The sequence below is a fragment of the Triplophysa dalaica genome, chromosome 15 (assembly GCF_015846415.1).
Source record: "Triplophysa dalaica isolate WHDGS20190420 chromosome 15, ASM1584641v1, whole genome shotgun sequence".
NCBI lineage: Eukaryota > Metazoa > Chordata > Actinopteri > Cypriniformes > Nemacheilidae > Triplophysa > Triplophysa dalaica.
Genome location: NC_079556.1, coordinates 4,637,366 through 4,660,047, shown reverse-complemented (window position 1 = coordinate 4,660,047; position 22,682 = coordinate 4,637,366). Strand labels below are relative to the sequence as shown.

Genomic DNA, 22,682 nt, shown 5'->3' with positions numbered 1-22,682 from the left:
CAAAAGCAGACTAGTTTAAATCTGAATCCATTCTGCATGACCCGGTGCCAATGTATATTTAATCAAGATGAATGACCTTTTTGCAGTCTTTGTATTTTCTGCAGTCCGAGCAATGAAATACATGGCCTTCACTTTAAGTGATTGCTTCTGGAAGGGGGGTGAGTGGATTCATTCCTTTCAGGACATCAAATGTTTTCACAAACACGGATTTACCGATATGGTAAGAAGATTAGAGCAGTTACCTTTGAAAACAATGATGTAAAAAATGTGAACTTTGATATTTGCCATTACTTAAACCTACAAATGTTTAGCTTGTAGATGTATTGTTTTACCCCCTATGTGCCCTGCATGTTATATATGTACTGTTTGTATTATATATATATATATATATATATATATATATATATATATATATATATATATATATATATATAGTCAATATATTACATAGATTCCTATATTTTTAAATGTATATATGTTTGCATTTATTATATATACTGTATATATATATATATATATATGTAAAGTAAACTCCCTGTTCAAAAAAAGGTCACAACCTGGATTTAACTCTGCAAATAGGTAAGAGGTTTGGATTGGAGTTATAGGTTCAGCAATTTTATGTGCCTAAAGAATGAGGTCAGCTGACTACCTGAATATACTGAATGACCAGGTTATTCCATCAATGTTTTTTTTCTTCCCTGATGGCACAAGCATATTCCAAGATGACAATGCCAGGATTTATCGGGCTCAAATTGTGAAGAGTGGTTAAGGGAGCATTGGGATGTGCTGGAAAAGACTTTCACAGCGCTCCGACTTTACCATCATCAATTCAAGATCTTGGCGAAAAATGAATGCAACTCTGGGCGGGAAAAAATGTTGGATGGGAATACATTGCAAAAGCTTATCAAAATGATGCCACGGCAAATGCGTGCCGTAATCAAAGCTGAAGGCCGTCCAAATCTTTTTTTCCATGCACAGCGGTTCTAAAGCAATGCAACGCTGTAAAAATTGCTATATTGCAAATTCATTTTAATTATTAATTTTTTATCTCCGAAACTAACACATAGCACAATAAGATAATATTTAAGTTGTATTTAAAAGCATTCTTATTTGGTCACTTATAGACAGTAACGCAGCACACTAGAGATTTTGAAATATACAAAATAATATGTTGTCAACTATCCATCAACAGCACCTCTGAAATTTCTCCACAAGGTCTTGGCTGCATTGCCCTTGCAGAATTCTCTCTTTCTCCCTAAACTCTAAAGATACTCCAGTCACATCCCATGTTCAGTAATGGTCAAGGCAAAACAGTAGTGAATACAGTCCAAATGACCAACTCAAATAGCAGAACTCACACTGTAAACTCTCAACACTCCATCAGACTCAGTGCAGAATCTAAACTGTGTTATTTCATATTGATGTAGACTTATTAGTGCAAATGACATACAGCTGCGAAAGTATTTCTTGTATAACATCTCTATACACGCCCGTTTTATGTATACACCATTGTCTGCATTCAATTGAACTCCATTAGAGATAAGGGTCGGTCTTTCAAAGCTGGGTCGACAAAAAGGTGACTGACAACCCTAGGGAAGAGAATGTCTTAGTAATACATAAAAAGGGGAAGAAACGAGTGGCACTGCGAGCATGGAACAGATGCCAGGCCGACATTAAAACATTTATTCATATTTCAAGTGGAAAGAGATTTCTCTGTCTCTCGCATTACTTGCATACAGGGTCAGCCAATAAATTGTTGACCAACTGTATAATGCATCAATGTCTGAGTTGAAATGGTCAAAGAGATCAAGTTGTCTCTCTCCGGTATAAAGAATAACCCTGCTTTCTGCTGCAACCGCGTTGCCATTAACATTTGAAAAGGGCACGCAGAAAGAATGAAACGCTAAAAAAGGAGGCGAAGTAAGAATCCGAGCGAGGTCACGGCTGTGATTTAAGAGCCACATACACCTTTCATGCTGCTAAAATTACATGGCAGGGGGTTCTTCTATTTGCACTGGGATTTCAAAGAGACGAGGCAGAATTAGACATCCTACCAAGCACTCTTCACCTCACTAAAGCAGTATGCTAATGTAATACATTGATTTATACCCAAACACGATGATGATAATGCTCTAGGGTATTGGAAATGGAAATAAATATGAACAAATAGTGAACTACTATTCCTCGCCCATAATACAGTTATTACTTCTCTTTGCCACTTATGCTCAAAATTTGATCTCTTGTTTTTTTTTAAGGTGAAAGCGAAGATTAGCCTGTTTCTTTTTACCAGATCTTTCCAACGGGATACAATTATCAATGTTTTTTAAGTAATTACTAATATAGCGTGGAGACTTAATGCCAATCTTTGATCATATCAATGAGGACGCAGGTTGGAGAGAGCCAAGGGCACTGTTTGTGTTATCTCAGTTACATACAATTGCTTGTAAATGGTCTACTTAAAGGAAAATAAAAGTTTCAACTGTGAGTAGTTGCTGCCCCCCAGTGGTAAGAAGACGATCTTGCATTTAAACCTAAATCACAAATAAAAATGAAAATAGATAACTGAAAAGGTTACAAATTTACCGCCCAATTATGAAGAGAAAGTAAACACGTCAACATAATATACCTAAAAAGACAAAAAGCATAACTAAGAAATACCATTGTAGATTATTTGATATTTATTTAGAGGGATACCCAAAAATGCAAGTTCTGTCATCCTTTACTCACCTTAGAGTTGTTCCGAGTATAAATTTCTTTATTTCTGATGAAGACAGGGAAAGATCATTTGAGGAATGCTTATAACCAGATTTTGTCCAACCCCTTTGAATACCGTAGTAGGAAAAAATGCAATGGTAGTCAAAAGTTCCCCAGAACTGTTTGCTGTCTAACATTCTTCAAAATGACTTCTTTTGTGTTCAACAAAACAAAAAATAATGATAAATTATTTTTTTCTACTGTGGTATTCAATGGGAGGCAAATCTGTCTGGTTAAAAGCATTCTTCCAAATATATTTCTCTGTGTTCATCAGAACAAAGAAATGTATACAGATTTGGGGCATTTTGGAGTGAAGTATCCCTTTAACTCTCCTTACAAATATCAAAATATTTTGTTGTTTTAAAATAATGAATTATTTAATACAATTCCAAATTATGTTAATTGAGTAAGCAACATATCTTTAATATAACATGTTCTATTTTCATTTTATTATCTAGGATCATGTGGTCATTTTCCTTTCTACAGTATGTTGTTATAGAATATTATATTTCTAAGACATCAATCATCAATAACCCAAAGTCTTTCTGATGACCTTGCTGTTCCATCCCCAAAGCAAACTTATAAATGTAGCGCCGGGGTACAGATTGTAGTAGTTGACACAATCAAATACAAGTCATCAATACACCCAGATGTATTATAAGCCAGCACATGAGAATTCTGTAAATTAAGTAGAGCATAAAGCTTATTTGACAGGTCCACAAATCCGAGAAAATTCATACCATCTATGAGAAATCCCTGCACATCTGACTTGCAATGAAAATGTAGACTGAAAAATGAAATGGTTTATGAAAGATGGCATGTTCGTCGTGGATAGTATCAAAGTAAGAATGAATTTCAAAATTATCCAACGCATTTTCCCTCTGAAATGGTTTCCACAAAATTGAGGAAAAACCACACGGCTCCATCACAATGCCAGACATAATGGTACTTTTACCAATGGTCCAGAGTAATGCAGTAAAAACATATTACAACACACAGATTTTTTCATCAAATCTGCCTACGGTTTAATATAAGTCTAATATTCAGCAGCAAGGCCTCATCTGACATGACTTCTTGAGAACACATTTTCTGTTTATATGCTGATAGACATTTGATGAGTGTATGTATCGATTCAAAAGAAGCTTTCAACATAGCAGCATGTGTAATATCAACTAAAATCCTGACCTGAAGTTTATTCACAAACAAACAAGAACGATTAAATACTGGATTTTTTAAAACACACAACCACCACCGGTACAACAACAACAAAAATGTATTACATTACATTTATTAAAATATTCCTATTATAAAATTAATTAATATGAACCATTATCATGCTGAAATCACAAATTAATACAAACAGCTTGCAAAAACAATTACAGAAAAATGTAAGATGGTGTCATGACAGTATTGTTATGCTATATTATTAAGGGATGTAACGATTCACCTTGGGTTGAAAATCGATTATAATGTGTGAATTGAACTGCAATACATTTTTTTAACAGCAGGGGCCGCTATGTTCACTGCAAGCCTAAACGTGGACGTGCTTATATTTCTTAAATGCAAAAATAATCCAAGAAATGCACAGACAGTATTAGTTTGTTTATATTAAAGAGACTTTTTCTATTATTCATTTGTTTTAAAATTGCAGTTCGGTTTTGTTATTTGAAATAAAACATAATTTTACTATACAAAGAAACGTGAAGCATTTGAGAAATAAAGCAAGGGAAGTTGTTCATTTCTTTTGTAAAAATAAAAAATAAGTCGTGAGATCCGAATCGTGAATCGCATCGTGAGCTGAGTGAATCATTACATCCCGAATATTAATCGAACTTTTAAGAAGAATGGAAAGTGACAAAAATGAAATCAGTTCTTCTAAAAGCCAAGTTAATAAAATGCTTTGCACCTCCAAACATGTAACTTTGATATTGTCTCAATTAAACATTATTAATGCAAATGATCCCTGTTAAAACAACCTAATCTATTGGAAAGGACATCATAGAGGGGGCGTGACAACACGAGCGTAAACGCTAAGCGCCGCCCACCTAGGAAGTGCAAGTGATAGTGTACCAGGAGCGCAAGAGTTAGGATGAACACAGAAATTCAGTGTTTACTGCTTTTAAGTATTTTTCTCTCTGCGCTTGTTTGTTCATGCGACGAATACTATTTAGATGATGAATTCGGTCTGGGACGATCGTTTGATGGCATTGGTGGTTTAAGTGGCGGTGGGGTGAGTGTTTTACTGTTAGTATGGTTCTCCTTTTCTGAGTCACTAAAGTGCTTAGTTGGTTTGTACAAAATGCTCACGTGTGCAGAATTTAACCTGCTCTATACAAACGCTTTTACAGGCAACATCGCGTTTACTAGTCAATTATGCGGAACCGTATCGGAGTCAAGTACTGGATTACCTTTTTAAGGTATGACTGAAACCCTTTTTTACAGTTTGTCTATATTATTGGATCTAATCATTGTTTATTTTCAGCCTAAATTTGGTGCTTCTTTACAAATACTAAAAGTTGAAATAGGAGGCGATGCTCAGACCACAGGTGAAGAGAACAGTTTCGATTTTAAAGTGCAGTACAATAAGTTGGCATTGTCAATATAGGTCATATAAGGACTGTAATGATTGACAGATGGAACTGAACCCTCCCATATGCATTATGAAGATGATGAGAATTACTTTAGAGGTTACGAATGGTGGCTAATGAGAGAAGCCAAGAAGAGGAACCCAAACATCACCCTCATAGGTAAAAATAATCACAAATCTATTCTAAACAAATATGCATTTCTCATGAACACACAAACTGTAATTTATGTTGTTGTTTTCATGTACCACATATCACCTCGAATGCCATTTTTGTCATTTACAGGTTTGCCCTGGGCTTTTCCCGGATGGGTGGGAAATGGTGAAAATTGGCCCTATGGTTTCCCTGATATCACTGCCTCTTATGTGGTGTCATGGATTATTGGGGCCAAGCAGTACCATGATTTAGACATTGATTATGTCGGGGTAAATAGCTCCCACATGTTCCACCAGAATTTCAGTTACTCCAAAATATTTTGTAGTTGAGTCTGACTTTTTTTGTTTGTAAAGATATGGAATGAACGGAGCTTTGACACTAAATACATAAAGGTAAGTTATCACAAAACCTTTTTTACAATTGTGTCATTAACTTAAACTGTTGTTTCAACCAAGTTCTGATGGGACTTACAGGGAAGTTATAGGTTAAATGTTTATTCTAAACAGCCAACTTAAAGTGAGAGTTCACCCAAAATTAGTGTTGTGTCATCATTTATTCACCCTATTGTCATTTCCACCTTGTATGGTTTTCTTGCAATCACAAAACAAGATATTTTGAAGAACTTTTTTAACTGGCCCCCATTCACTTGCATGGATTTTGTGAATAAGGGCCAGTGCTGTTTCGTTAAACTTTCTTAAAAATGTCTTTGTTTGTGTTCTGCGTAAGAAAGGTTTGAAATGATAAGAGTGTAAATAAATGTTGAACTATCACTTTAACTGCATAAAGAGAATGTTAAAATGATTTTTAGCCTAAAGAGTTAGTTTATATTTCAGTCAATTAAAATATATTTTTAACTTTGTATGTTTTTCTACTTTGTTTACTAGATTTTGCGATATACGCTGGATAAAAGTGGCCTGGAGAGAGTTAAAATAATTGCCAGTGATAATCTCTGGGAGCCAATCAGCTCCTCTGTTGTTGCTGACAGTGAACTCAGAGATGCTGTTGATGTCTTAGGGTATGATTAACGTCTCTTTAAATGATTCTTTATTCCAAACAGTTTTAATTTTGTAAAGTGAGTGAGTGGAAAAAACGCCATAAAAAAAGAAATGTGGGAGTGTACAGTAGGAAAAAGAGTGGGGGTGTCATCTCCTGATGTTGGAATTGTTGGATTGACAGGGTTCATTACCCCGGTACCACCAGTTCACCTCAAGCCTTGAAGACAGAAAAGAAACTGTGGTCCTCTGAAGACTACAGTACTTTTAATAATGATGTTGGCGGAGGCTGCTGGGCGCGAATTCTCAACCAGAATTATGTCAATGGCAGAATGACAGCGTACGATATCACCATATACATTTTGATATTATATTTGTTAGTTTTCTATCTGATCGTATCTGTCAGTACAAAATGTGTGCTCACATTTCAGGACCATATCCTGGAACCTTGTTGCCAGTTATTACGGAAACCTTCCCTTTGGAAGAGATGGACTAATGACTGCAAATGAGCCATGGAGTGGAAATTATGTTGTCGAGTCCCCTATCTGGATAACCGGTAATGCGTTTTATTGTATACATTTATACGACGTGCATCATGAAGAATGCTATAGATCATGTTTGATACAAAACGAATAAAGTATCTTGGTGTAAATCCAAAAAGCTCACACTACCCAGTTTACTTCGCCTGGCTGGAAGTACCTGCAGACTGTTGGACATCTGATGCACGGTGGGAGTTATGTTGCACTGACTGACGGGAAAGGAAATCTAACCTTAATCACTGAAACCATGGTTAGACTTTTGAAATAGATGTTCAGAACACTCAGCATAACATGAAAAAAGCTTTTGTTGATTTTTTTCTGTATTCACATGTGTACACGTTATTTTTTTTCAGACTCATGATCACTCTGTGTGTATAAGACCTCCACTACTTCCCTATAATGTCTCGGCACAGAATGTAACGTTTCATCTGAAAGGGTCTTTCGTGAGTTCTGCTGCTGTGATTTAAATTGGTTTATAGCAGGTAAAAATAGTACAGTGAGGAGAACATTGTGGAATATTCTGTCTTAACAGGCTTCCATTAGTGAGCTGCAGGTGTGGCATTCAAAGTTTGATTTTAAAGAAGACAAGACAGTCCTGTTCCAAAATCTTAAGCCTGTTAAAGTAAGTTTGGTATATTCAAAAAGAGTTTTCTTATTCTGTTTATGTGGTCATAATCTTTTAAAGACAGTTTTCAGTACAATTATAAATTAGATGATGATGCTGAATCACCTCCTAACCTAATGACATTCCGAGAGCCTTTACAAGCGATTTCTGCAGCTTCTGTTTTAATAAAATACATTTCGTGATAGCAGATTTTTCGTATTACTGTTTTTTGTGTGCTACACTTGATATTTAACGTCTAACATAGTATATCTGTGAATTGTGGATGTTGTAGGTTCTTAACGGGTCTTTCAGCATAGAGCTCGATGTCGATGAAGTCTATACTTTTACCACTATCACAACTGGTCAGAAAGGGAGTTATCCAGATCCTCCGCTCTCTGCTCCCTTTCCTAAAACTTATAAAGATGATTTTAATGTCCGTAAGTAGTTTCAGTCTCCTTTGTTTTCTTACCGGCTTATTTAATTGACCACATGACATTAAGTATAAGTGGAGGAGTACACTATAAGAGTGTTAACTCTTGTGCTCCCGCAGAACATCCTTATTTCTCAGAGGCTCCGAACTTTGCCGATCAGACGGGTGTTTTTGAGTACTTCACTAACCTGACGGACCCCGGACCTCATGGTTTTACATTGAGACAGGTGGTCACTCAGCGCCCTGTGACGTGGGTCGCAGATGCTGATCAGACGATCAGCGTTATTGGTGATCATAACTGGTATGTACACGAAATTCCCAATTGCATATAAACACATTTTATTATTTATGCCGCTGCATTAAGATTGAATTATTCGAAATATGTTGTTATAAATTAGTATTGATTATTAGAATCTCTTTCAGGGAGGACTTGACGGTATCGTGTGATATATACATGGAGACTGTGCACACGGGTGGGGTCTTTATTGCACTCAGAGTTGATAAAGGTGGAGGTGTGGTCCGCAGTGCGAAGGGGATCTTCTTCTGGGTGTACGCAGATGGCACCTATAAAATCACCAGTGACCTTAGTGAGTAATAAAAAAAGCTTTTCTCGGTAACAAAAGCCTTCCATTCTCTTTACGACGTTGTATTGACTGTGTCAGGTCATATTACCAAAACGCTTGATATTACAGGAGGAATTATAATTCTTGCTGAAGGATTCTCTAGAACTAGAGCACATGTATGGTACACCTTGACCCTCAAAGTGGAGGTATGTTAAGTTGTATATAAAAAGGTTCACATGTATTAATTATAGGATTTATTTTTTATTATCATTTATTGTCTTTTTTTAGGGAGACTATGCATCTGCAGAACTCAATGGCTATCCTCTCTGGAAAAATGCAGTGCCCTCGGAGTCAAGAAATGGATGGGCGGCCATTGGCACTAGTTCATTTGTACCCGCACAGTTTGATAACTTTGCCATAAAGGCAGACGAACTCCCAGCCTCGTCTTTGTTTTGACATCGTTGTGAAAACCGTAAACAAGCATTTTTAGGGTTGCATATAAACAGATAAATTAGTTTTTCACTTATGTAGCACTGTGACTTAATATAAAGTAACAATTTAAACCAGTTATATGATTTATTGTAAAAATGTAAAATTATTTATTATAAGTAATTTATTTGTGAATGTATTGTTTTCACTCAAACACATGATTCTGTTTAATAAATTCCTGAAGGTTTATTCTGTGTAGCCTATGTCTGCAGTGTTATTTACGGACGTTGTTCATTTAGTGTGTTATAATTGATAATATGTAATAAAAATATATAAATTGTTTAATTTGATTTTAAACAGTGTGGATTAGTTATAAGATATTTGATATCATGAAAAAAATACATCATAACGTAAATCTAGGCAATTTGGGTAACGCGAATAAACTTGCATCAGGGCGTAATATAAGACCGCACGTGCATGTCCGTTTCCAAGCAACGTATCAACAACAAGATGGCGGCCATGACAGAGGAGACGCAGAAAAACTTCAAACGGGTTTTCATTAACAATCTTGATACATACTCATCGAAATATATCGCAAAGGTAATTCGCCTTCATCATGGCGAATGTAAACATTACAAGTCGCTAAAGCATTTGTGTCAAAGACTTCATTTCGTTTCCTGCTCTGTTTAGTTTTTAAACTCATGTTTAGTTGGTGCGTCTCTTGTGGACACTGATCCTGACGCAGAGAAAGAGGAGGACACGTTGCATGATGAGTATTCAGAAATCAAAGAGAACACCTTCCAGATTGTGGGGAGTGTTTCCAACCCAACAGAAGAGAAGATTGGATATATTGAAGAGTACAGCGTAAATATTACAATATTTAACCGTTAAATACAGCAGTAGGCTCTATCTTAGTTTGTTACGTAGAAGTAGTTGTTTTAAAAATAATAAATAATTTATGCTACTTGTTTTGACACGGCTCCTGCTTATGCTTTTTGTCGGCTGACGACTGCTCTCTCACTTGTACAGGTAAGTTGCTTTAAGGGGCCTGCTTAATGTGACATAGAAATGCACTTCATTTTTTTATCTTTCTAGAGCTGTGAGCGTGAAGACCTTCTCCATCATCTCATGAAGTGCGATGTCATCATTTATAATATTTCTCAGCATCCTGATCAGATGGATGAAGCACAGTGGGCCGTCTCGGGTATCATTGACACTTTATTATTGAATAAATGTGTTTCTCCTGCCATAGATTCTTAGTTGTTTAATCCTCCCATCACAGCTCTTCACGAGGAAGTGGACACATTTTCTGAACCAAAGATGTTCATCCTTGTGTCATCCATCATGACATGGGCTATGTCTACACCAGCTGATAAAGTGAGAGATACCTTTGATGTAGTTTAATTGATTATATTTAATGGATTTCATGGTTAACGTTTAAATAGAAAGAAAAGTTAATGCAAATCGTCTCTACCATGCTGTAGGATGATCCAGAGATTCCTTTTACAGAAGGACATTACCGGAGAAGAAAACCACACCCCAACTTTCAGGATCACATCAGTTTGGAGAAACTTGTAGTCAAATTAGGCAAAACTGTAAGTGGATATAATATTACTTGAGGTGAAAAGTATTTAAATGTATTCTTAGTCATTAATAAGATCTTTAACATGTTTGAGGGGTGCCATTTTCATATGATTATGATTTTCAGAAAAGCTCAAAGTTCTCCACATATGTGGTTGCATCGGGGCTACAATATGGAATGGGAGAACACATCTTTCACCTCTTTTTTAAGGTATTACTCATACTGGAGAAATGGACTGTGATTCAAAAATATCACTTTTTTATTTATCTTTATTGCTTCCCGTAGATGTCATGGTTGGGGGAAGTCCTGAAGGTGCCCATCTTTGGAGATGGCACAAATTTTGTTCCCACTATTCACATCAGTGATCTGGCAGGGTTAGTACATTTTTTGACACACAATTCATGCAAAATACGTTACTGAACATCTACACTCCATTGACTCGCATTCATTTAGGATCATCCAAAATGTCATTGATCACAAGCCAGGGTCACACTACATTGTTGCTGTTGATGACTCCAAAAACACAATGGAGAATATCATCAAGGTGAGATTTTACTGTCACGGCAGATTGTCGTATGGAAATTAATGACTTTTATAAATCGTAGTCTTCGTGTTTTTAAGGCAATATCTTATGCACTGGGGCCAGGAAAAACACAGAAAGTTTCAAAAGAGGACATTTTTCTCGAACAGAATCTTACGGTAAAATGTCAATGTTGTTCCACTACAATGATAAAGACAAGTTATTTTAAATCCGTACATGAATTCGCTACGTATGCTTTTCACCACTTTCTTTAAAGGACAAAACTCTCTTTTAGAGTTTTGGTTTTGTATTGACTGAGATTTGTTTTTTGCTTTGCCTTAGCAAACAGATATTGATTCTTTATTTGTCGACCTTCGAGTTGAAGCACCCTATCTAAAGGAGAATTTTCATATCCAGTGGGTGTCTGAGGCCGGCATTATTGAAAACATTGAACAGATCACAGAAGAATACAGACAGAACAGGGGACTGCCGGTATGATAAAATACCTGTTACAAAGAGTTATGTTTGAGGTCTTCTCATTATAAGCGCCCGTATAAATGCTGTGTTTCTTCAGCCCACTCGTATCTGCATACTGGGACCTCCTGCCGTTGGGAAAAGCACAGTAGCAGAAATGATCTGCAAGCATTACCAACTTCATCATATTAAACTTAAGGAGACCATAACTGAAACATTACACAACCTGGTTGGTATTGTACAGCACAGAATGTATTCTGACCAGTATGTCTGAGACCACTTTATATTTATTTAATGTGACTGGTCACAGGTTAGCAGGTCACATTGCATTTTTCTTATTTAATACATAAACGGTATTAAATCTCAGGAATCAAGTGTCCAGACGGAAGACCTGGAAGACGAACCGAGTGAAGCTCAGGAATTTCTGGACACTTTAAAGGAAAACATGAATCTGAACGGAGGTTGTTAATATCACTTTTTAATTGCGACGTAGTATTTTTAAATAAATGGCAGTTCACAGTACTTATGTTATGTGCAGGACGACTGGATGACCAGTATGTGCTCCGTATTATGAGAGACAAACTCAAGACCAAACCTTGCATGAATCAAGGCTTTGTTTTGGATGGATTTCCAAAGACACATGAGCAGGCAAAGGAGCTATTTAAAAGTGAGAGTTTTTATTCATTATGTAATTTCTTCATTAATTCATGATTCTGATTTGTACTGTAGATGAGTTGATTTAACATCTCTATTTAAATATTCAACAGATGATGAAGACCAAGAAGACATGGAATCTAAATGCAAAGAAAAGATCATTCCAGGTGTGTAATTACTTAATAAAAGTATTATGCAGATTAGAAAATCATTTTTAAAGCCTTTAAGCGAGTCTTTAAAATGTCTTAATTGCAATTATGAGCTTTTGCCCTTACAAAACTGATTTGTATTATACATATCGTTGCTGTCCTTCCGAAACCTCCAAATTCCCTGTTATTCTGGAAATGGAAAAGCACTGTTTTTTTTAAATGATTGTGTTCTGTGTTGTCAAATTCACGATCACTTATTAATACTTTTAATTGGTTAGATATTTGCAAAACCCAGTGACAAACATAACAGATGACTCATAAAAGGATTATATGAGAAGGACATGAGCGATATGCTTTTTTAAATAAAATTTTGTTGAGCTCTAAAAAGAGCTTTTTGAAGCATATTCAGTGAGGCTTCACGTTTTCAGTGCATATTGTTGCTTATATTTTAGTATGAAATCCTACAGAACTATTTTAAGCATTAAAGCAGGTGGCTGTAAACATTACGACAACATTAAATCAAGCATCTCTGTATTCTCCAGAGTTTGTGTTCTCTCTTAATGCCACTGATGTTTTCCTGAAAAACCGAGTTCTGAACCTACCAGAAAGCCTCGTAGAAGGAACCTCCTACAGCCCTGAGCAGTTCCTACAGCGCTTGGCCAGATTCAGAGAGAGAAATGTAGAGGATGAGACATTACTGAACTACTTCGAAGATCTTGAAATTCATCCTGAACTCTTCGGTAATTTTGGAAGACCGAACATGAACGTTGTTTAAAGGAATCCGCAAAATCAATTGATTTGGTGCATTTTATGGTTTTATTTTAGAGATAACAAGCAACGATGACAATGAGTACTTGACGGTCACAGATAAGATTTATAGAAAACTGGGCAAACCAAAGAACTACAGCCCAAACCCAGAGGAGGTGGAGGAGGCAGAGAGACGGCAAGCTGAGGAGCTGTTAAAGAAACAACAAGCACAGATGTCAGAACTCCAGGAGAAAGAGGAAGCCCAGAGCCGGGCTCAGTGCTGGGATGAGTGGGTATGCTCATGGCCATCAAACTTATCCTCATATAAATAAATAAAATCACAAGAAAAATAATGGAATACTTATGTAACACATGGCGGAAAGATTTGTGTTAATTTATATGCACTGCCAACAGAAATATTTTACTACACGACAGTAGAAAACATAGAATTTCAGGTTTACACTGAATTACTCAAATCCAACTTAATTTTGCAGTACAGTGATTTAATTTGTAATATAATATAATATTATGTACAGTTGGCATGAAAACCAATAGGGTGAGTTTGTGCCCACACACAAGAAAAACATATAGTTCATTTAATTGTCTGAAATATGTGTATGTCTGTATGATGTATGTTTGTTTGTGCTTTTAGAATCAGCGTCTTGAAGAAGTTAAAAGACAAGAGCATGAACTGTTGGAGTCTCAGACAGCACCTATGAGGGATTACCTGATGAGGGCTGTTATGCCCACTCTCACCCAAGGGCTCATCGAATGCTACAGAACACTCCCCGATGACCCAATAGACTTCCTGGTAGGTTGGTCTTGGTTAAAAACAGTTCTGTTTATTTATTTTGGTGTACATTTACATGTACCAATGTTTTCACAGGCCGAGTACCTTCTGAAAAATAACCCTGAAGCATAATTAAACAGGAAGATTGTTCTCCTGAGTTCAGCTGTAGGGACAACTATTGCTTTTTCTTGTCAGTTGCGAGAATTTCTTCTTTAATCTTGATGGCAAATAAGGATCTAATTGAAAGGTGTCATTGAGTCCTTGATTATAAATAACATTTTTATTACTGTATGCACATCAAATATAATAAAAATCTAATGAAAAAAAACTCCCACTGTGTTTATTTTCCTATAAATGGAAAAAAAACCTAATGAAAGAAAATCTTGATAGAAAGAAGGTGATACTTTTAGGATAGTTTTGATAATGGTTTTAAATTGCTTTGAATTGTGAAAAGTATTGTCATCATGAATATTCGCATTGATCGTCAGCTTTCAAATGATAAAGTTTACAAATGACAACATATCCTGTTTATTTTCAAAGAGCACATCATTTCACACAGTAAATAAATATGAAGTTCCAGGGAGTGCTGTAGTCCTTTCACTGTTTTTAAGATTCTGAACAGCGCAAAGACTTTGACAAAGGTCAAAGAATTATTTGGTAAACAGCAGCAGAAGGTGGCAATATACCATCAACTGGGCTTGAATCTGCAACAAGTCAGATGCAATGATAATGGATGTACATCTGCTCTGAAAGCTATTGTGTATGACAACGCACAGGTGCGGAAGGTTAGGCAGAAATATTGGCTGTCTGTAATATGGATGGCCATGAGGTGTAAAATGTATATGAATTTGTTGATCAGCACTTTTGATACGGCTCAAATCTAAACATGTTTAAGAACATCAGCCCTTTGGGTCTTTCATGTTAAGAAAGCATTCAAGCGTTAGGAATGAATTGATTTATAAATCCATTCATTATATATTACTTCAGAGAAGATTTTATTGAAAACAATTAAAAGCTACAATTAGTTGAAGAATTTGTCAGATTACTAAACTTTGCCACTAGATGGCACTACCACACAAGCAATAGCAGAAATTTGGACCCTTGTAAAGATTTTTCCTCCTGAGGTTGACTTCCGACTTTATCAGCAGCACTTTATGCTTAAGTAGACTGTACAAACAGTATATAAAATTGTTTATTTATAACTTTAATGTGGCGTGCACTTTTTCTGTATTTGTAGCATGTGCCTGGTCAACTGTTTGCACCCATACTATCTTGCACCCTCTTTCTCTCAACAGGTATTGGTCTGGCTTTTGTTGAAACTAGTTACTTTGTATTAGCACTTATTGTATTGTTGTTCGTGTATGACCTTTCGCTTATTGCTTCCTGAACTCTCTGTAAGTCACTTTGGATAAAAGCGTCTGCTAAATGACTAAACGTAAATGTAAACTCTGCCTATTGACATTGTTTTGAAATACCACCATCTACATGAGCACTGAATCCTCTTTCACTGATGTTCATGTTTACTCGGGTAAGTTCATTGGATGCATGAGTAGGCCTATATCTGTCTGGTTTCAAACAGTTAAGCAAAATCTTACATGCATTTAGAGGGGCGTGGAAAAAGTGTTTTGTTGCTTAGGAACAGTTGTGTCTCTGTCTCAGTGGGGGTCTTCTTGTGAATATCATTATGTCCCATTCAATCTAAAAAATGACACATTTTTCTTGTCTGCCAATATTTATCATCGGCAGCACTCACTTTCAGGGTTTGAAAAGGTCTTTTTATTGATTTAGGGGTCAGAGTCTGGGATTACAATAACTAACTTTGTATCAAAATAATATTGTAAATGTCTACAATGGAAGGTACATTTTAGGCAAACGGCAAAAACTACAAAATTGCCAAGACGTAGACAAATCCTTTTTCTCTATAAAACACATCACCAATAAGTATTAAAGATAACTCTGAAGTGGAGCACCCGACAGGCTTATAGAGGAGATGGGTGAGGCCAGAGGACGCTGTGAAGAGCGCAGCGGTACCCAGCAACGGATTGCGCGCAGCATCGTGTTGACAGGAGGAAGGAGGAGAGGCAAAGACACGTACAGCAGGGATGCTGGTACCCAGACCGGAGATTCATCAAAACGGGGGAACACCTCCAAGAAGTGTGTGTGTGTGCATCGTCCCTTTGGAAAGTCAGTGAGATTTTCTAGTGATTGAAGACGACTAGGAAGGGGTCAGTAAGAACACTATTGTGCATTATTAATTCTGTGAAGTGCCATCTATGATCGCTTACCATGATGTCAAAGATAAATGATAAGGATGACTGAGATTAATTCAACCGTTGACCTTTGCAACACATGTAAGCCTATCTCTTTTAGAAGGTCTTGTCTGGATGTCTGGACATATAAAATGAAGTATCTATCCTTAAAGTAAGTCACATGATACATTGATTTAAATGATTTTTGAAAATTCTATCCTTCAAACTCTCAATTTAGGAAAACAATTGTAAAATATACTGTTGCAACACAAGGCAGGATATAATAAATACATTTAAATGTACTATTTAAAAATAAATTATATGTGCAATATCAATTAGTTTGGTGTGTTGTCGTGACAGAATTTAAATGCTGTAATTTTAAACAAACTTGGTTTGATATTTTGGCACGAGCCATTGTTGCCGTTTCATGTGTTCTTTCAAATACAGTATTTTTTATTGTGCACTTTAAACTTTCCATCCCATGTAAATATTCATACTGTTTATTAATAGGCTTCTATTATGACAGTTTACACCATATAGCGTGATTTTACTATATGTGCCTTTACAGAAATAGACTACAAAAAATAATCAATTTAATAAAAACTGTGACAACTAGCGCCAGTCTACCCTAAATAAAACATACATCATAGAAAACATGCCTTGATACCCTCCTGTCAATTGTCTCACTTACAACCGTCCAATTTTTTAAAACTGTTTGACATGTTATCTTTGAGTACAGCCGTACAGGCCGCATCACTCCGAGCATCTGCGCATATGTTCCAAACATCCTCGCGATTGGGTTTCAAAGTCTGTTTGTTGCAGAGCCGGGGTGGGTTGAAGCTGGCTGGGCGATGTTCGGCGGAGTGGGTAAGATGGAAGCCTTTGTTAAAAACATCAGGTAGAGCGTGGGGGGGCTGTTGGCACAGCGGTGGCTGCCTCCATGCTGTTCTGTCAATCTGCCCCTGCCCCGTGCCGGGAGTGGAAGGGGGGCAGACACCGGGGGGCCGATCTTCCATGAGACCCAAATCACGGCAGACGAGGAAAGACCGTCCCTGGCTAAATACAGTTATCCGCCCTCGTCTGTCAATCAAGACATTTTTGAGTAATTTTGGGATTTGCTTAGAAAAGAAATCTGGGGTGTGGAATACTGTTTACGGCTTTAATATGCAATGCATGCTGGTGATGAAAAATTTCCACTTCTTACAGTTTCTTATTTGAGTTTTGGGAGAAATGTTTGCTATTTTTATTTGAAGAATTACTAGCCAAACACCACTAACTGTTAATAAATTCATTGCATGTGTTTGAGAAATTAAATATAATTGATAGAAAAAACTCACATACAGTAATTACAAACCCAAGTAAGGAACTAGAATTTAATTTACAAGCTCACATTTATTGTAGGCTGTTTTTGACTCGCCAACAAATTCTTAATTTTAAGACATTTCTTGGGCAGCAGATGGTTCTTCGTCTACGTTTCATAAAAGCCGCCTGTATTTTCTCATACAACACCTTTTCATGTGCATTTACAATGTAAACCATAAGAAACGGAGGGGGGTACAAAGCTTCCTCTGTGTTTCTCCTCCGTGACACATTCCTTTGTTGCTGGCTACCGTTGAACGGCGCGTGTAAACTAAGCCCCTGCGCAGAGGTAGATCTCAGCTTCTTAAATTTAACATATGTTCTCCTTCCCACACATTGTGATTCTCTCCGCCGCCGGTAAACGATACATGTGAGAGAGAGTCTGAGGCGCTCGGCGATGTCGTCTTGTCATGCGGACGGCGATACGCTACATTAGCAGACGCAGGGAAGGGGCCTCATACACGAGTGTGAATATTAGGGAAGATGGAACCCGAGCAAACAGGATTTGGAGCGCACCTATGTATCAACACAGATTTAGTCAGAGTCACCCTCGAGGGACGTGAAGAGAGATGGAGGGAGAGAAAAGAGAGGCTTCCAAGCAGTTCTCTTCATTTCTAGATGAATCACGTTGGGAGTGGGCTTGCAAAATTGCTTTATGGAAAGTGGAGGAAGCCTCAACGGGAACATTAGACGGCAAACAGCAGGAGGGCCACTGTTTCATTAGGGAGAGAGGCTTCGGCTTTATTACAAGGATTTGGAGTTTTATGGTTATCATTATTTGCGATAGAATTATTACGCTTATATGTCTTCTAGTCGGCTGTTTTGGTGGGGAGAAGAGTCGGGGTGTGTAGGGGTGGTCTCGCTGGAGGACCTGGAGCGGCGGCCCGCAGGGCCGTGTCTTTGGCACCCATCGCGTTTGATGCGCACAGATCAGAAATCCTGCTTAGTAGCACCTTCTGCGTGTCGATTAGAAACTCCTCCTGAACAACAGAAGAGAAAGAATCTCAGTTTATACATCTTTAATGCGATACAGTTTTGTCAATAGCTTGCAAGGAAGTGTGACTAATATACTGGTGTGGGAAAAACAACTGATGTTTGACAAATAAAGGAAAAAGAAACTTTCCAAAAGAAAATCAGAAAGGATGGATAGTTGGCATGCGGAAGCCTCAACGTGAGATATGGCTCATCTCATAAACTATCACCAGAGACGACCAGGCCCCGGATGCCACCCATCCGATTTGTAACATTGGTAAGAACGGGCCCTGCCTGTTTGGCGGCAGCAACCTTCAGACCCCAGCGGAGCTCTGTGGCGGCCGCTATGCTGCGGTGTACCAAGCAAGCTGCCCGCCCTCCCTACCGGGCGGGCCGTCTGCAACAGAGCAGTTAATAAAGAGATTGATTATCGGCCTGTCAGGAAGTGACAGTTGGACAGAGCTACTCCCCATGAATGACAGAGGGCACGCACCGCTCCCAGCAGCCCTGAGCGCCAGAACCAGCACTGTGCCACCAGCACCTCCGCACTGTGCCAACCTTGCTACGGGGTGGAAGAGCCCCACCGCGAGCACAGCCATCGCCTTCTGGAGCAGCAGCTACACGGCTGCTGACTTCACTTCCTGTGCCAGAGTCAGAGTTCAACGCCGCTGGCCACTGCAGGATCTGGGCGGATGAACGACTGGATCCAAACAACACGTATGTGCATGTTTTTTTTGTTGTGAGATGCATGAACATTGACATTAGGGGCGGAGCGTACAGGGGTGTTTCTGCAACTTTGTGTCAAAGATTCAGATTACGTATAACAAGCATTTCTGTTTGTTTTATACACTTTATGTGTATTGATATATTTGATATAGATCACATCAAATAATTTAGTCTGAAATCTTTTATTAGTCTAAATCTCTTTTTTCCATCCCTTTTTTTTTCATGTACAGATTTTATACAAATTATCTTGTGTTATTGTTTGTCCCAGAACTACACATTTACTCGTAAAACAGTATATATATATACTTTTCTATTTAATCATTATAATAAATAAAATAAAATAATAATAACATATGTTAAATCTATGTCTAAAACTATGATACTCATAAATGTATTATTAGATAATATTTTTCTTGTTTTAATTAACATTCTCAATCTCAAAATACGGAATTGTGCAAAAATAATGTTTTAAACATTTACACAAATTATGATTAATAGATGATTCATCATAATCATTTAGAATTTATGGTAATTCAGTTGTGGCACCATTTTCATGATGACATTTATTTTTAAATACTTTCGAAAAAACTTGCAAGGTCAAAATGGGATAATAATGGCTAATAGGTTTACATATAAAAACACATAAAAAGATACCTTCAACATCAGCCACAGTCTCATTTGTGATAAAACTCCAGCTAAAAGAAAAAATAATTTCATATATTAACTGTTTCATTTCTTTTTCATAGTTGGATGAAAGTGTTCCCGAGTGGCTCTACGCTCTTGCAGGGGTGATCACATGTACATCTTACCATATTTTCATTTAATTATCGTTCTCATTTCTCTGTTCTCTTTATGTATGTATGTTTGTTGTTTTTTATAGCCGGTGATCTGTATTCTTTGATGTATGGTGACCTCCACAAGTAAACATAACTGTTGACCCACTCAGCCTGTTGGACCAGCCAGATAGCGGGACCATATGTCTCGATGCTCACGGATTAGCAACAGTGCATTAGAGAAACAGAAGTGGTTTCCTTCTAATTAATGATTTAGCACATCACAGGTACACACACACACACATATTTGTACGCCTCATCCGGCCTGCTTTGTCAGTCCCTCGAATGAAGGGCTGTCTGCGCGCTGTGGCAATCTCACGACTGACTTTGTTTGAAGTCACTCTCGTCTTCCTCTTCTGCCACGCGCCTGTCTGTTGGTCGCGTCCCCCTTTTTTAATGAAACAGAAGCGTTAATAGAATCACTGGGAAAAGCAGGTGATAAAAGTCGATCCGTCGAGCGCGCCTGTATCCTGAGTTGCGAGCGCGCTGTTCAAACAGAGCATTGTTCAAAGACAATGCATGCAAAAGACACGCGGGCTGCCGAAGGAATAAAAAAAAGAGAGGGGGGAAATGGAAAAAAGCTGCTCCCTGTCTTCAGCGAGATCAAAACAACTCCAAGGTAAAATATACAATGAAGGGCCCCCTGATCTGACCAGCATCTCAGATGAGAGGAGAATGCAGACATTCTGACATGTTACACACACAGAGAGAAAGAGAGAGAGAGAACAAGAGAGATAGCAAAACACAGAGGGTGAACATCAGGTCTCAGAAAAGTTTGAGATGAAACATTGTGTGAAACACACTCTATTTGGGCCTTATGAATGCATTCATGGAACGGTGTACATGCATTACAAATGTCAAATTAACGCCTGATGGAAGTGATGTTTGCCTATTTATGAGATTCTGAGCATATGAAATGACCCTCAAAGAGATGAAAATATCCCAAATCGTTCATTCACGGAGGGCCCGAGAGGTAAACGCGCACGGCTCGACGGGATGATTTCAGACAATAAAGATATCGCGTTCCGGCTTGACAACGCGAATGAATTTTGGACACATTCCGAGGCATGTTTTCCAAACGTCACCCCAGGATATCTGCGATCAAGTGCTTCTTCTCGTACGCCGACGGAACGACTTGTCATTTTCTCATTGTGGGAAAAACAGAACTCTCTTTTACACTTCATTGGCCATCACAGAGATCAATACGAGCCCCGGTTAGAGGAATATCTATCGGCACGGAGCACAAGTATCTTCGAAGAAGCAGGAGGGAAAAAAGAAGGAATGAAGCTGAATTTCGGTCGACACAGATGGACAGGAACCTTTATGGTGGAGGCTCCTGCTGGCACGGTGCCACCAGCCCAGACTCCCTTTGTTTGCCAGGCTACTAAACTAATAGAGATAAAAGCAGGTTCCTGCTGGCCGGGAATTATAAAGTCATTAACGAACACAAATAACGTTGAGACAGGGATTGAGTCTGAGGGGTGCGATGCATTTTGGGGGCTCTGACCGAGGTCGGATGTCTCTGATGGGGACGGCCATTGTGTAAACAATCTATCAGGGCCAATGAGACACTGCAAACTTTCACTTCTGATAGTCACCGGTCTTTATTAACATATGGGTGGTTGCCATGAAATACTTTGGGATATTTACATGTCCTCTGTTTATAAATTATTTCAGAACACCATTTTGCTAACAGTCTCTCTCTCTTTCTCTCACTATGAATTAAAGACCCCTTCGCAAAATGTAAACACTGGTTTCATTTTTTTATTTAGTCAATCTTACAAACATCATTTAATCTTAAACATATTTGTTTATCACTTTGATTTTGTTGAAACGTTTGTGCTAAAAGACTAAAACAGGAAGTTCTTCCGGACCAGCATTGGACAGGCACCGTTCCCGTTTTTCGAAGTGGTCTATAAATATAGCATATATATAAAGTAGCCAATTGTGCAAATTGTTTTAAAATGTAAAAAATTGTATCTTTTAACTGTGTAAGTACAAAATGAAAAAAAAAAAAAAACTTGCAATATATTTTTTTACCGTAAAAAATACTGAAGCTAATAAAAAGTTTACATTTTCCAGTTAAAGAAAATAATATTGCCATTAGTCTATTCATCAATTTATATAAATTCCTAAAATAATGATGCAAGTAAAAATAAAAGAACATAAGGACATTATTATTACGTGTCAACGAAGCATATATTTTTTAAAAGATGATAATCTTTCTAAAATGTTTATGGTGTCTACAGTAGTCTTTTTGTGTGTTTCCTTTTTTCTCCCCCAAATCTTTTAATTTCCTCATTCGCTTTATCTGCGCAATAGACCATCAGCAGGTCTGTCCGTCCCTCGTGTAATCTCAATATTATTTAAGGTAGCCATTGCACAATGCTTGTGAAAATGGGAGTCATTTAAGCTTTCTCCCTGAGCAGTGGTCTTGGCAGCTAAACTAGCTCATTTGTTCACTCTGCATTCCCTTGGACAGCCTTATAAATGGAGCCACTATCCAATTATTACAGGGGATAAAACTAGAGCTCCAGCAAAGCATAGCAGAATCTATTACCGGCCAGAGTTTGTG

The 22,682-nt window shown here is 37.6% G+C and overlaps 3 protein-coding genes across 5 annotated transcripts in view; 2 read left to right on the top strand and 1 right to left on the bottom strand.

The window, feature by feature from the left end:
- Window positions 1-4,814: 4,814 nt before the first annotated feature.
- On the top strand, window positions 4,815-9,397 carry galcb (galactosylceramidase b). The gene is made up of 17 exons (XM_056767862.1): window positions 4,815-4,984; window positions 5,103-5,171; window positions 5,237-5,300; window positions 5,388-5,501; window positions 5,625-5,764; window positions 5,849-5,887; window positions 6,380-6,510; window positions 6,672-6,827; window positions 6,919-7,043; window positions 7,149-7,276; window positions 7,380-7,469; window positions 7,559-7,648; window positions 7,923-8,067; window positions 8,181-8,361; window positions 8,484-8,647; window positions 8,753-8,829; window positions 8,912-9,397. The coding sequence occupies exons 1-17, from the start codon at window positions 4,844-4,846 to the stop codon at window positions 9,077-9,079; spliced, it is 2,022 nt and encodes a 673-aa protein (XP_056623840.1). The 5' UTR covers window positions 4,815-4,843; the 3' UTR covers window positions 9,080-9,397.
- A 161-nt stretch (window positions 9,398-9,558) lies between these two features.
- Window positions 9,559-14,258, top strand: ak7b (adenylate kinase 7b). 2 transcript variants are annotated; one of them, XM_056768082.1, is made up of 18 exons: window positions 9,559-9,652; window positions 9,743-9,916; window positions 10,148-10,256; window positions 10,335-10,429; window positions 10,537-10,647; window positions 10,761-10,844; window positions 10,920-11,008; window positions 11,088-11,178; window positions 11,256-11,333; window positions 11,497-11,646; window positions 11,729-11,857; window positions 11,996-12,089; window positions 12,167-12,295; window positions 12,396-12,449; window positions 12,974-13,171; window positions 13,257-13,471; window positions 13,831-13,989; window positions 14,065-14,258. In XM_056768082.1, exons 1-18 carry the CDS (start codon window positions 9,563-9,565, stop codon window positions 14,098-14,100), a joined length of 2,085 nt encoding a protein of 694 aa, XP_056624060.1. In that variant the 5' UTR covers window positions 9,559-9,562; the 3' UTR covers window positions 14,101-14,258. The 2 variants fall into 2 exon arrangements, with proteins under 2 accessions (XP_056624060.1, XP_056624061.1); XM_056768083.1 differs by lacking the exon at window positions 10,761-10,844.
- Window positions 14,259-16,896: 2,638 nt separating this feature from the next.
- si:dkey-288a3.2 (protein phosphatase 1 regulatory subunit 37) overlaps window positions 16,897-22,682 on the bottom strand; it is a 38,449-nt gene continuing 32,663 nt past the window's right edge. For both annotated transcript variants that reach the window (XM_056768229.1, XM_056768230.1), the window contains exon 12: window positions 16,897-18,556. In XM_056768229.1, the coding sequence (XP_056624207.1) occupies window positions 18,386-18,556 (171 nt within the window). In that variant the 3' untranslated portion in view covers window positions 16,897-18,385. The remainder of the gene's footprint in view (window positions 18,557-22,682) is intronic.